A 15,625-nucleotide genomic window follows, 5' to 3' on the forward strand; every position below is an offset into this window, starting at 1 on the left:
GACTCTATGATAGGGTCCGACTCAAACATCTGCTTAAGATGTTGTCTCCTTCCTCACACATCCTTGGTAGAATATGACGATATGGTTTCTTAAATGAACATCGTCTGAGAGATTTATCTCGTGTTGCATCAAGTCTGTCTTTCCCGGATCCTTCGAGGATGTTGAGAAAATATGCTGCCACTTATCCAGTATCTGGTATGCTCTCTGGAGACAATCTGTCCATTACCTTCACATATGTCAGATAACACAAAAATGTTTTTGGGAGATAGTAATGGACTTTGCAGACATATTTACATATCCGGAATGGTATGCGTTTAAGTCTTCCAGGTCCGCATTCTAGCGACACTACCATTGGACATACCACCAGGTTCCCGGATTGCAGTGAGCTGTCCTGTTCTGTCACAACTGTACTAAAGTTCCCCAGCTTGCGTACCAAGTCATGGGCAATTTTACCTGATTGAAACCCATGGGCACTGGGTATGTATTGGCAGATTTTCCCGCTATGTGATTGTTAACACCAAGAGTGTCATCAGCAGACTGCCAAGCATTTTGAAAAGTAGAATCAGAGCTACATTCTTGAACTGTCCTTACACATACGTATAATGTTTTTGCCAACAATAACAGGAACTTGTCCGTTATAGTTGGTCATCGGTGTTACCAATATAGGTACACCCATCTCACAATCAGGCAGACATGGACTAGTCTCATCTGCCGCAATATATCCGATGTATAGTAACATTTAAGACACACCTTCTTCGAACACCAGAAGATCAAAATCTTTTATATTCATAGGAACGGGTTTTGGGGTTCAGATATTTATAACAATTCTCGGCAAGTTGCAACAGTACCTCTACTCTGCAGTCAAATACGGTGACAGATTCACCTTCTTTCTGCGTAGTAGAGGAGAACTCCAGCTTTTTCAGAACTCATCCAGTTTCCCTATCGGCATAACAGTTTGACGAGCGATACCCATGAGTGATTTCCTTATAGCTGCCAATATACGGACACGCGTAAACGCTACCCATATTAAACTGTTTAGTACCACGAACCATTAGTATGTATTTAGGTATATTTGATATATTTATTTTGATGTCTGTTTGATTTTATAGTTACACTTATAACAATAAACATACAGATAATCAGGTAATTAGCCTCATTCTCAAACTATAATTTTGAATTAGTTTATAGATAAGGTCGTCTCCATCTGGAGGCTGTAGAGTTGTCAAGTCGACCGTATCAGCAAGAAGAAATTTATTTTCTAAGATTTTGCGAGAGCAGTTACCTGCGCTTCATTGTATACTAGGAGGAGTCGTCTTTAGCAGAAACTGTGGTACCCTCCAATACATCATCCCTGGAACCGGAGATTAGTATCCCAGGGGAATGTCAAACTTGCTGGTGTAGATTAAACCATAAACAACAGTCCGTAGATAAACATCTTAGGACGGTTTTAGATTTTGTCAGAGAGGGAGTCCGACCTGATAAAAAACACAAACCTGAGTCGGTATGTCAGTATATGCGGAACGATGTAATGTTTAGACACCACAGTAGATGGTGACCCTTTCAATAGTTAGTTATCCCCAAGGAGTATAGAGAGTCATCAGTGGTGTGTATAAAGATGTAAGTCATCAGGGACATGACCCCACAAAATGGTTAGCAAGGTGAACGGTTTTTTCTGACCGGTCCTCGATGCTGAGGTGAATAGATGGGTTGAAAGCTTTGGTGTGTTCGGAAAAAAACCCCAAACCTGCTGTCCTAATTGCAGAGTTGATCAATATTTAAAGTTTCTATCCAATGGAGCTACTTTATTAAACATTTGACCTTGTAAATGATTTGTAATGTTTGACTGAAAATGATAGGTACAACGAATGAAGAACAAAATCAAGTTTGAAATCGTATTTGGCTCCTTTCGTTCATGAATAAAATGCAGCAAAATACGAGACGACTGGGTATTATCCTAATTACCTGATGTTTACTTGGCACCCACTTGGTATTCCCCTCATTACCTGATGTTTGGTTGGCATCCACTGGGTATTCTCCTAATTACCTGATATTTGGTTGGCACCCACGCGGTATTCTCCTAATTACCTGATATTTGGTTGGCACCCACTGGGTATTCTCCTAATTACCCGATGTTTGGTTGGCACCCACTGTGTATTCTCCTAATTACCTGATATTTGGTTGGCACCCACTGTGTATTCTCCTAATTACCTGATATTTGGTTGGCACCCACTGGGTATTCCCCTCATTACCTGACGTTTGGTTGGCATCAACTGGATATTCTCCTAATTTCCTGATGTTTGGTTGGCATCCACTGGGTATTCTCCTAATTACCTGATATTTGGTTGGCACCCACTGGGTATTCTCCTAATTACCTGATGTTTGGTTGGCACCCACAGGGTATTCTCCTAATTACCTGATATTTGGTTGGCACCCACTGGGTATTCTCCTAATAACCTGATGTTTGGTTGGTACCCACTGGGTATTCTCCTAATTACCCGATGTTTGGTTGGCACCCACTGGGTATTCTCCTAATTACCTGATATTTGGTTGGCACCCACTGGGTATTCTCCTAATTACCCGATGTTTGGTTGGCATCCACTGGATATTCTCCTAATTACCCGATGTTTGGTTGGCACCCACTGGGTATTCTCCTAATTACCTGGTGTGTGGTGGGCACCCACTGGGTATTCTCCTCATTTCCTGATGTTTAGTTGGCACCCTATGGATATTCTCCTCATAACCTGATGTTTGGTTGGAATCCACTGGGTATTCCCCTCATTACCTGATGTTTGGTTGGAATCCACTGGGTATTCCCCTCATTACCTGATGTTTGGTTGGCACCTACTGGGTATTCTCCTCATTGCCTGATGTTTGGTTGGCACCCACGCGGTATTCTCCTAATTACCTGATATTTGTTTGGAACCCACTGGGTATTCTCCTAATTTCCTGATGTTTGGTTGGCAACCACTGGGTATTCTTCTCTTTGGTTGGCACCCACTGGGTATTCTCCTAATTACCCGATATTTGGTTGGCACCCAATGATTATTCTCCTAATTTCCCGATGTTTGGTTGGAATCCACTGGGTATTCCTCTCATTACCTGATGTTTGGTTGGCACCTACTGGGTATTCTCCTCATTGCTTGATGTTTGCTTGGCACCCACGCGGTATTCTCCTAATTACCTGATATTTGTTTGGAACCCACTGGGTATTCTCCTAATTTCCTGATGTTTGGTTGGCACCCACTGGGTATTCTTCTCTTTGGTTGGCACCCACTGGGTATTCTCCTAATTACCCGATATTTGGTTGGCACCCAATGGGTATTCTCCTAATTTCCCGATGTTTGGTTGGCACCAAAGACATGGTGTAGATGGGTTTCTTAGTAATGCTATCAGTTTTAATGCCCAGACGCTTAAGCGTCGTTAAGACTTTGCTCACAAAGCAGCCTCGGCCGAAACCTAAAGGAATGGTTAACTGTACAGAGGCAGGTAGGAGAGAAAAGTTTCTTTTGAAGTAGTTGACCACGTTCTAATGAGGAACATTGACATATGTGGCAAGCAATTGTTGGGTGACAAATGGGCTAAGGAGCCTCACGTTATCCTTATTGCGCCAGTTGTCTATATGCCCATACAATACCCAAAAGGACTCGGGAAAAGGACCTATAAAAACTGTACATTGGAACCTGCTCCTCTCTTTCGTGTGGCTGCCCAAAACTGAGGTAGACAATGATCCAATGGAGTCAAATTGTCAGAATGCCGGGATAAAGTTGGTTGAGAGTTCTTCATCAACTTCTGACTCTGATAGTTCAGATCAGGATGTAACTCAAACACTTGGGTATATTATTCCTGCTAGGAGACCCGGACGCAAAGTTGCTGAGTCCCGACAACCATTGCATCAACATACTGTTGGTACAGGGGATTCTCCGAAACAGGGTAGAAGGATGCGTGTCGGAATTTTAACACAGACACAAGTTCATTGCCAGATGTAAGGCCAATGCGAGTCTGTAAATCTCCTAACATGGTTTATGGAAACTTTGGTGCCGTCCAATTCTGGAGCTGAGTCTACGTCTATATACTCAGTGGGAGAATGTCGTGGTAGATTGATTCCTCTAAGTTAGTCATAGTGTATATAATTCTCTGTTACCCTGAGATACCAGCCAAGGTGATAATTTCAAATTTGTGCAGATTGTAATTTTCAGGTGTTTTTTTCTATAGTGTTATATGAGCAGTTATATTCTATTCCTTGTAGGTAGGGATTGTCCCAATCACTTGGATACAAGATCATTAACAGCTCATTCTTTTTATAAAATTAATGGATTCAACCATTATGACAGTATTGGTTTAAATGCTAGGAGTCATATTCCTTCGGAGGGGAAGAATGTCGCAGTGGTCATTTTTTTAAATTTGATTAAAACATTTTAATATGTGTTGCCACTTACTCTGTGTAAAGTGTTAAATGTTTGTACAAGTCCCTGCGTCCAATAATTGTCTATGTACGTGCGTATATAGTTGGTCTTTGACGTATGAGACATGAGCGCAAGGATGGGTTGAGTATGTCACTTTGACTTTGACCCCGCCTGACCCTATGTCCGTGTACTTGGAAACCCTTATCTGGGCCCTGGCAGGTATTGTTTTTACTGTTATTCCACTATCTCCGTGCTTGTGTTTCTTATGTCAATACACTTTGCATAATTGCGAAACATGTTTTATGACATAATTTGAGTCTGCAACTTGGAAATAGACCCAAACTATTATGCCTGGTGTGACTTTTAACCTGACACTAGATAATTTTCCTATCTAGATAGGACTCACGGTGATCTGGTGTTACACTGTTATTTCCGCACATCTGTTTTTCATACCTGTTTCAAACCTTACAGAAGCGTAGACGGCCTCCTCCTTATATATTAGATAATTTAAACAACGTAACATATGAACTGTTTACTTACAACTAAGTAAACTATGTTTCTTTAAGTGTTTACCAGCTGCTTAAGTTTTTTGTAACATGTATTTTGATTGGCATCGAAATACGAAATGCCAGGGGATACAACTTACCGATAGGGGCAGTCCTGGGAGCGTTCTATTTAGCCATGCCATATTTCAAAGGGAGAAGTGACCGAATGTGATCATTACCCCTGGAGTATCGAATATGGTGATTTCTACTCTATATGAAACCACTCTGATCTTGCCTATTTTAGAATTGGATACTTCGACAGGGGTTCAAGTCAATTTAAACGCAAAGTAGTAATAATAATAACAAAAAAAAAAAAAAAAAAAAATAGAGTCTGAAGTGGGGAAAAACGAAATAGCATTTCGATAAGTGTAAAGCAAATTACAATTTATAATTGATAATTTGATTGATTGATGTTTATAGGCAAATGACCGGTTTGCCTTTTTTGTCAATGCTACAACATACGATTTACTCTGTCGATACAATATTGTTTGGTGTGTTACAGAACATGAAAGTCTCGACAATAATAACCCTACCGGGTTCTGCGTGGGACTGGACCACCATCAGACGATTCTAGACGGCTCTAACGTACCATTTAATCTTGATCTCATGAACAGATCTCGACAAGCAGGTTACAACTTCACAACGCACGAATTCATAGCGGCGCTCGAGGGAATCTACATCTTCCACTTTCATGCTTTAGCGAAGGCTAATCATGTTAGTAATCTAACCAATTTGGTTAAATCCGGACTTAAAAGGTTTTGTCTCAATCAAGTGATACGAATAACCCGATCCATGGGCTCAAAACCAAACTTTAAAGATTTATCTCAAAGCATCAATGTAAATAGCTCAAGCCATGTGCTCAAGCTCGACTTCAAAGGTTTGTCTGATGTAAATAACCAAATCAATGGGCTCGAAACCATACAACGCGTTTTGCTTTGTTACAATGTAGTTAATAATCCATCTAATGTGTCCAGACCAAGATTTAAACTCTGAGTCTCAATCTGGGAATTTAATGACCAATCCTTGTGCTCAAAATTCGACTTCAGCACTTTGTCTCCATCTTGTAACGAAAATTTCACTACTTGTTTGCTTCAACACCCGGCTTCAAAAGTTTTTTCCAATCTAGTTATGTAAATAACCCAACCCCTGTTCAAATATAACAATGTAAATTGATTGCCAAAAACAGAACTGCAACGCTGGTTCAATGCAGTAATAAATATATGATGTTTGCGTACCTGGTGTGTAGTGTTTGTGTACCTGGTGTGTAATATTTGTGTACGTTATGTGTAATGTTTGTGTACGTGGTGTGTAATGTTTGTGTACGTTATGTGTAATGTTTGTGTACGTTATGTGTAATGTTTGTGTACGTTATGTGTAATGTTTGTGTACGTGGTGTGTAATGTTAGTGTACGTTGTGTGTAATGTTGTGTACGTTATGTGCAATGTTTGTGTACGTTATATGTAATGTTTATGTATGTTGTGTGGTTTGTAAACGTCATGTGTAATATTTGTGTATGTGGTGTGTTATGTGTGTGTACGTGGTGTGTAGTGTTTGTGTACGTGGTGTGTATTCTTTGTGTACGTCATGTGTAATATTTGTGAAGGTGGTGTGTAATGTTTGTGTACGTGGTGTGTAATGTTTATGTACGTTGTGTGTATTGTTTGTGTACGTTATGTGTAATGTTTGTGTACGTTATGTGTAATGTTTGTGTACGTGTTGTGTATTGTTTGTGTACGTGGTGTGTAATGTTTGTGTATATGGTGTGTAATGTTTGTGTACGTGGTGTGTAATGTTTGTGTACGTGGTGTGTAATGTTTGTGTACGTGGTATGTAATGTTTGTGTACGTGGTGTGTAATGTTTGTGTACGTGATGTGTATTGTTTGTGTACATGATGTGTTATGTTTGTGCACGTGGTGTGTAATGTTTGTGTACGTTGTGTGTAATGTTTGTGCACGTAGTGTGTAATGTTTGTGTACGTGGTGTGTAATGTTTGTGTACGTTATGTGTAATGTTTGTGCATGTGGTGTGTACTGTTTGTGTACGTGGTGTGTATTGATTGTGTACATGGTGTGTAATGTTTGTGTACGTGGTGTGTAATGTTGTGTACGTGTTGTGTATTGTTTGTGTACGTGGTGTGTAATGTTTGTGTACGTGGTGTGTAATGTTTGTGTACGTAGTGTGTAATGCTTGTGTACGTGTTGTGTATTGTTTGTGTACGTGGTATGTACTGTTTGTGTACGTGGTGTGTAATGTTTGTGTACGTTGTGTGTTATGTTTGTGTACGTGGTGTGTAGTGTTTGTGTACGTGGTGTGTTATGTTTGTGTACGTGGTGTGTAATGTTTGTGTAAGTGGTGTGTAATGTTTGTGTACATTATGTGTTTGTGTACGTGGTGTGTAATGTTTGTGTACGTGGTGTGTATTGTTTGTGTAAGTGGTATGTAATGTTTGTGTACGTGGTGTGTATTGTTTGTGTACGTGGTGTGTAATGTTTGTGTACGTGGTGTGTAATGTTTGTGTACGTGGTGTGTAATGTTTGTGTACGTGGTGTGAAATGTTAGTGTACGTTGTGTGTAATGTTTGTGTACGTTGTGTGTAATGTTTGTGTACATTATATGTAATGTTTATGTACGTGGTGTGTAATGTTTGTGTACATTATGTGTAATGTTTGTGTACGTTATGTGTAATGTTTGTGTAAGTTATGTGAAATGTTTGTGTACGTTATGTGTAATGTTTGTGTACGTTATGTGAAATGTTTGTGTCAGTTATGTGAAATGTGTGTGTACATTATGTGTAATGTTTGTGTACGTTGTGTGTAATGTTTGTGTACATTATGTGAAATGTTTGTGTACATTATGTGTAATGTTTGTGTACAGTATGTGTAATGTTTGTGTACGTTGTGTGTAATGTTTGTGTACGTGGTGTGTAATGTTTGTGTTCGTTATGTGAAATGTGTGTGTACATTATGTGTAATGTTTGTGTAAGTTATGTGAAATGTTTGTGTACGTGGTGTGAAATGTTTGTGTACATTATGTGTAATGTTTGTGTACGTTGTGTGTAATGTTTGTGTACGTGGTGTGTAATGTTTGTGTTCAGTTATGTGAAATGTGTGTGTACATTATGTGTAATGTTTGTGTACGTTGTGTGTAGTGTTAGTGTACGTGGTGTGAAATGTTTGTGTACATTATGTGTAATGTTTGTGTACGTGGTGTGAAATGTTTGTGTACATTATGTGTAATGTTTGTGTACGTGGTGTGAAATGTTTGTGTACATTATGTGTAATGTTTGTGTACGTGGTGTGAAATGTTAGTGTACGTGGTGTGAAATGTTTGTGTACGTTGTGTGAAATGTTTGTGTACGTTGTGTGTAATGTTTGTGTACGTGGTGTGTTATGTTTGTGTACGTGTTGTGTAATGTTTGTGTACGTGGTGTGAAATGTTTGTGTACGTTGTGTGTAATGTTTGTGTACGTGGTGTGTAATGTTTGGCCTATATCGTATATACATGTAAGATATAATGCTTGTTAAGGTTTTGAACAATTCCTGTGTACAATAAGGGTACTGATTGTGCAAGTTATGTGTACACGTTAAGTACAATTTGATTAATATTTGTTATGTGACATGAATCTTCTTTTTTCTTTTGCATTTGATTAATCGGTCGATTGTTTGTGATGACACTATTGACATCATAGGTCAACGTCAGGATGTGACTTGGGAATATTTTCTTGTTCAATTCGACATCAGATCTGTTTTATGCATGTATTCGTCTGGCAGTTCTCAGATTACGGTAAAACAAATTATATCAAAGACAGACCAGGATTGACCTAGTGGATGTTATCGATGAACTTCTTTACTGCACACCTGACCGTATTCTTCTATCTTCTAAATTATAATTTTTTCACAGCTCGTTCTCTTTTGATCGGGTTTGAGGGTTTGGTTAAAGGAACACAAGCCTAAAAATGGTAACCGACGAGTCATCGAAGGTCTCTGATTTAGTTTTGTATATCACGTAAATCATTTCAAATCACTTCTGTGCCTCCTGTAAACACGTAAGCTCTATTTACTGATTATAGGTATTATTTACATTATAGAAAGTTTGGATTCAGTTGTATAACAATGACCAGTATGTTGCTGCAGCCTATGCGTTTACCACAAACGAGTTTGGTGATGCCGGCAATAGTGTCATTCTCCATCTGATGCATAACGATCACGTGACAATCAGGGCGAGGCCCGGAAATGACGTGGAGATGTATGGGTCACCAACAGAAGTGTACGCTACATTCTCCGGTGCTCTTCTTTCATTAAGTCTCACAGGAACTGAGAAACCAGAAACAGGTAAATTTCGATAACTCAAGCTAAAACGATCAAATAAATGAAATATAATCAATGAGCTATATTTAAGTGTTTCATATTACAGGATTAGCTCGTTATTTGTCTTCTCCTCTCTGGAGATAATTTGCATATCATCAATATTATATTCTAAGTGAGAATACTAATTTTTTATCATAAAAAGGGGTTCCTTTGGACGCCTGTGATCTTACAAGATGTCTACCTTAGTAACGTCCCAAATCTATGAGCCCCTGTGTGTGTGTGAATGTGAGGGTCTGTGTTTATGCTTAACTTCTGCAAAATCTTTGTCACTCTTTAAATCGAACACTTTAGTAACATTTCTAGCCATATTTCACTCGATTATTATGCATTTTGCACTAATTAATGTTTCTAGCTACGAAGTCGTGAAGAAAGATTCTGTCAAGGAGACTTTCTGTCTGTCAACAAAACATTTTCTTCATGTCGACTGTACAGTATATTCGCATATTAGCTCGGGTGGGTTGGTGGCCCGTTAACTGTAAGGTATCGCTAAGACAGACATCTTGTATCCGATTCAAGATCGCAGCCATCTCCTTAGAAACTTCTAGTCATCAATCAATACATTGCCTTACAGAGTTTGAAGAAGTCGCGTTTACTGTTGGATTAACACACGATATACATCTGCCAGCTTATACCAAGGTGCCATATGATCGTCTTTACACAAACCTTGGCAACGGTTTTGACATGAACAGAAAGGTTTTCACTGCAAAATTACACGGGCTCTACGTTTTCCATTTCCACGGACTTTCACAAAATGGACAAGCCCTTTATCTTGATCTTTACCATAATTATAAATACGTTACCTCCGCCTACGCGTTTGACGCAAGTTCGTATTCCGCTGGAAGCAATGCTGCCACACTTTCACTCCTGGCAGGCGATCAGGTGTATGTCAGTGTAAGAGGGAACTCAGCACTTTATGGACGGAATGACCAGGTGTACTGTACCTTTTCAGGATATCTAGTTGCTCCCTTTCAGCAGTACCAGCCAATAGTTGGATAGAATAAGGTTTGATAACATCGCTCACGACATTTATTTTATCTGCTTTTCATATATTATAGATATACCATCATGAATGTGAAATATTTGAACGATGAAATAAAAAAAAAATGTTATAAATTTTAACAATCGATTTCTTCATCTTTTGAAATTTAAGTAATGTACTCGAGGCTTATATGAAAACCTTTAGAAAGTTCATTAAATAATTCCATTTTTAGCATTTTGAACCTGAAATAACCATTTAGTGTTCAAAATCCTCTTCACTTTTTTCTCCGTGCAATTTTGTAGTTTAAATGTATCAACTCCACACCTGAAATTAAAAGTTTTAAAGTAACAATATCATAATACAATAATAACTATTAAGAGTTTTAAATATTGCTTTATGTATATCACAGCGAAATAACCATCTCAAAACAAACTGTTGTCACCTAGCAACAAGCAAATGTCTTTCTCAACTCCCTTGGAGCATACAACCGGAGTTGCCATTTCTTAAACTAAATAAACAGGAGATAAAATCTTGGTTTAACTGCTTACTATGTTGATAATTGCGATATCATACTGACAAACATATAATAATAACTTGATATCCTGCTGTAAGTGCTAGATAAACAGTTGCGTGGCAGATCAATAACTATAACATACCACGCAAAAAAACATATATTTTGACGGAAAAGAGACGTAAAACTCAGATATATACTCTAAAAAACAACGAATTACAGCGGTGAAATGTGATGAAACAGTGTTTCGATAACTAATAGAGAACTGTCTGTTACCAATAATGACTAAAATACATAAGAATAACATGCATTTACCATTTGCAAACACAGAATAAAACAATCATTCAGATTGACGTAACACACTGACTTTATCACTCAGTCTGCAAAAACTAAACAAGTGTTGCGCACTAGAAAACATTTGATTATATCAATGAAACATTATTTTCTATTTGGGATGCATTAATTATCTCGTCAAACGTATGTTTTATTCATAATTGTAAACGGCAAAACAAAAGAAAGGAAAATAAAACACAAAATCGGTGAAAGATACTTTAATTCATCAGGGAGATTCACGTAAAACACGTTTTTTTTATCCTGCAAAAAAGTAGCTTATCTTATTTTCATAGGTCTTTGTAGATGTACGAAAATGAAATAATTCCCGAAAATGTAGAAATTTACTAAAAATTAGCAAATTACGCAATGCAATAATCATTAAAAACATTTTTTTCTGAATTCGTTACAAAATTTCAGGAATTCATTACATAATGGCAACCCTAACCGCGGATTGACGTCATACCAAGTGGTATCAAGGGGAGTAACTTGCTAACCACGGCTCATGCAATTATGTAACGAATTGAATTAGGTGTAGTTGACTTTAAATTGGAGAAATAAATGTGTGAATCTCCTTATTTGTTTGTTTTCTAATATTTTTTTTTGTGTTCTGTTGTCTTAGTATGGTTATAAAATGGAAAAAATTGAAAATGGAATTATGTAACAAATTCAAAAATGGTAAAAACTGGCGGTTTTCATTCATTTTTTTTAACCATAAGGAGTTGATATTTCTGCCTGAATGTTTTGGTGGTTGATGTTTTAAGGTCAAACATTTTTTAAAACCTGTTTGCGATGAAACGCCACGGCTAGATTTCTTGCAATTTTGCCACGAATTTCGCACAATTTCGTAACGAATTGGAGTCGGGGTTAGATTTATCAGAGCAAATGTATCAAGGAACCTATTTAGGGTTAGGGTTAGGGTTAGGGTTAGGGTTAGGGTTAGGGTTAGGGTTAGGGGTTAGGGTTAGGGTTAGGGGATAAGTACGCAGTGATCAAGTTGATCATCTATATTTAGATCTTGAATAGTGACGTCACTTGTGGAAACCAACCGGTGATATAATGATTTCATTTGTAGTTTTGGCGCTTATTAATCAGCTTGGTCCCGGTCGATGTTTTTATTTGGATGTACAACGTTGACTTAGGAAACCACTTGTTTAATTAATGCATACCTTCGGTGAGTGAAAGTCTCGTTACCATAACCATGCCGTTGAATTGATTTAACAATGTTTGATTGAGTTTTCAAATGCTTTCGACTTCTCAAGAATATATTTGATAACTCGAGCTGATGCACTTGTCTAGTGATTATAATTATATTGTTTGTTTCCTCATTCTCCGTTAATTCTTTCATTATTTAATGATTATGATAGTGATTTTTGACGTGTTATGGAGAAAAAACAGCATTTGATTTGTTCATGCTCCTGTTTGTGATATAACAGGATCAGACTAAGTCAAAGGAAAATATTCAGTAGCATCGCTTCTAAGTATGCTCATAGATTTGTTCTGACTCTAAAAACATAGTCTCAATACATAAAATTATTGAAACCATAAACTTTCATATCAAATTTAATCCTTAGCCTTATCCTCAAACATAAACATTACACTCAATCCTAAACCTTAGCCTTAACCTCAAATCTAAAACCTTACACTCAAACCTTAACCTTAACCATAAACCTTACACTTAAATCGTAGCCTTATCCTCAAACCCAAATATTAGCCTTACCCTCGAACATACAACTTACACTCAAACTTTAACCTTAGCCTTACCTTCAAACATATACCTTATACTCAAACCTAAACCTTAGCCTTAACCTTAACCCTAAACCTTACTCTCAAACCTAAACCACACACTCAAACCTAAACCTTAGCCTGAACCTCAAATCTAAACCTTACACTCAAACCTTAACCTTAACCTTAGGCTTACCATCAAACATAAACCTTACACTCAAACCAAAATCTTAGCCTTAACCTTAACCCAAAACCTTACACTCAAACCATAGCCTTACCCACAAACCTAAATCTTAGCCTTAACCTCAAATATAAACCTTACACTGAAACCTAGACCTTAGCCTCAAACCTAAACCTTAGCCTTAGCCTTAACCTCAAACATAAACCTGGGTTAGGGTTAGGGTTAGGGTTAGGGGATAAGTACGCAGTGATCAAGTTGATCATCTATATTTAGATCTTGAATAGTGACGTCACTTGTGGAGACCAACCGGTGATAGTTAGGGTTAGGGTTAGGGGTTAGGGTTAGGGTTAGGGTTAGGGTTAGGGTTAGGGTTTAGGGTTAGGGTTAGGGTTAGGGTTAGGGTTAGGGTTAGGGTTAGGGTTAGGGGTTAGGGTTAGGGTTAGGGTTAGGGTATAAGTACGCAGTGATCAAGTTGATCATCTATATTTAGATCTTGAATAGTGACGTCACTTGTGGAGACCAATCGGTGATATAATGATTTCAATTGTAGTTTTGGCGCTTATTAATCAGCTTGGTCCCGGTCGATGTTTTTATTTGGATGTACAACGTTGACTTAGGAAACCACTTGTTTAATTAATGCATACCTTCGGTGAGTGAAAGTCTCGTTACCATAACCATGCCGTTGAATTGATTTAACAATGTTTGATTGAGTTTTCAAATGCTTTCGACTTCTCAAGAATATATTTGATAACTCTAGCTGATGCACTTGTCTAGTGATTATAATTATATTGTTTGTTTCCTCATTCTCCGTTAATTCTTTCGTTATTTAATGATTATGATAGTGATTTTTGGTTAAGGCTAAGGGTAAGGTTTATGTTTGAGGTTAAGGCTAAGGCTAAGGTTTAGGTTTGAGGCTAAGGTCTAGGTTTCAGTGTAAGGTTAATATTTGAGGTTAAGGCTAAGGTTAAGGTTTGAGTGTAAGGTTTATGTTTGATGGTAAGCCTAAGGTTAAGGTTAAGGTTTGAGTGTAAGGTTTAGATTTGAGGTTCAGGCTAAGGTTAGGTTTGAGGCTAAGGTTTAGGTTTCAGTGTAATGTTTTTATTTGAGGTTAAGGCTAAGATTTAGGTTTGAGGGTAAGACTAATGTTTGAGTGTAAGGTTTAGGGTTAAGGTTAAGGCTAAGGTTTAGGTTTGGGTGTATGGTTTAGGTTTGAGTGTAAGGTTTAGGGTTAAGGTTAAGGCTAATGTTGAGGTTTGATTGTAAGGTTTAGATTTGAGGTTAAGGCAAATGTTTAGGTTTGAGCGTAAGGGTTTATATATGAGGTTACGGCTAAGGTTTAGGTTTGAGTGTATGGTTAGGGGATAAGTACGCAGTGATCAAGTTGATCATCTATATTTAGATCTTGAATAGTGACGTCACTTGTGGAGACCAATCGGTGATATAATGATTTCAATTGTAGTTTTGGCGCTTATTAATCAGCTTGGTCCCGGTCGGGGGTTTTTTTTTTCAAAATTTTACTTCCCCCTTGTTTAAATTTTTTCCCACCTTTTATGAAAATCTCTTTTCCTCCTTCCGTTGATTTTTTCTGTTTTATTTTTTTCTGCCGCTCCCTTTTTGCTTATAAGCACTTTCTGTATTATAAATTTATTTTTTTTTTCCCCCCTTCTCCTTTTTCTTTCTTTTTAAAATTTTTTTTTGTTTTTTTGTTTTCTAAGGGGGTTTTTTTATTAACCACTAATTTATTTGCCCCTTTTTTCATGTTTTTTTGGTTGGTGTGGGGTTTTTTTTTTATTTTGATTGCTTTGGGTTTTATTTATTTTTTTATTGGTTTTAATTCCCTTCCCTTGTCCCCCCTCATTTAGTCTTATTACTCCCCTTTTAAACCTCTTATCGTTTCTTTGTTTTCCTTTTTTCCCCTTTCCCCTCGATGTTTTTATTTGGTGTACAACGTTTCTTAGAAAACCCCTTTTTTAATTTAATGAACCTTTTGGGATAAAAATCTCGTTTTCCATAACCATGTCGTTTTAATTGATTTAAAAATGTTTTTTTAGTTTTAAATGTTTCGATTTTCAAGAAAATTTTGATAATCTACGATGCATTGTTTAGTGTTATATTATATTTTTTGTTTCCTCTTTTCCCTTAAATTTTTTCTTATTTAATGATTTTATAGTGATTTTTGAGTGTTTGGAGAAAAACAGCATTTGTTTGGGTTTTTTTCCCCGTTTGTGAATAAAATGATAACAAGGGAAAAGGTTTAGTAAATGTTTAAGTAGCCTAGTTGTTTGATTAAAGAAAGGGGTTATTAATTATTGAAACCAAAATTTTATATCCAAAATTTATTTAGCCTTTAACCATAAAATACTTTAAACCTAATTAGCCTTCCCTCATTAAAATTTAATAAACTTGCCTTGCCTTAAAAAACCCCTTAAAACAAATCTCCTTCCTTTAAACCTTTAATTAATTTAAAAATTGTTTACCCTCAAACCAAACCCACCGAAATAAAAACCTTTCCCGAACCTAAAATTAGCCTCAAACCCTAAACCTTACCCGAAATAAATTTTAATCTAAAAAAAAAAAAAACC

General features: G+C 37.2%; 2 protein-coding genes across 2 annotated transcripts in view; one reads left to right on the plus strand and one right to left on the minus strand.

The window, feature by feature from the left end:
* The first annotated feature begins 5,284 nt into the window (after positions 1-5,284).
* Positions 5,285-10,436, plus strand: LOC117314726. Its single transcript, XM_033868816.1, has 3 exons — positions 5,285-5,662; positions 9,038-9,281; positions 9,889-10,436. The coding sequence occupies exons 1-3, from the start codon at positions 5,555-5,557 to the stop codon at positions 10,311-10,313; spliced, it is 777 nt and encodes a 258-aa protein (XP_033724707.1). The 5' UTR covers positions 5,285-5,554; the 3' UTR covers positions 10,314-10,436.
* Positions 10,437-10,608: 172 nt separating this feature from the next.
* LOC117344813 overlaps positions 10,609-15,625 on the minus strand; it is an 8,906-nt gene continuing 3,889 nt past the window's right edge. Inside the window, exon 3 of the mRNA XM_033907638.1 lies at positions 10,609-10,620. Within this exon, the coding sequence (XP_033763529.1) occupies positions 10,609-10,620 (12 nt within the window). The remainder of the gene's footprint in view (positions 10,621-15,625) is intronic.

The sequence above is a fragment of the Pecten maximus genome, chromosome 16 (assembly GCF_902652985.1).
Source record: "Pecten maximus chromosome 16, xPecMax1.1, whole genome shotgun sequence".
Lineage (NCBI taxonomy): Eukaryota > Metazoa > Mollusca > Bivalvia > Pectinida > Pectinidae > Pecten > Pecten maximus.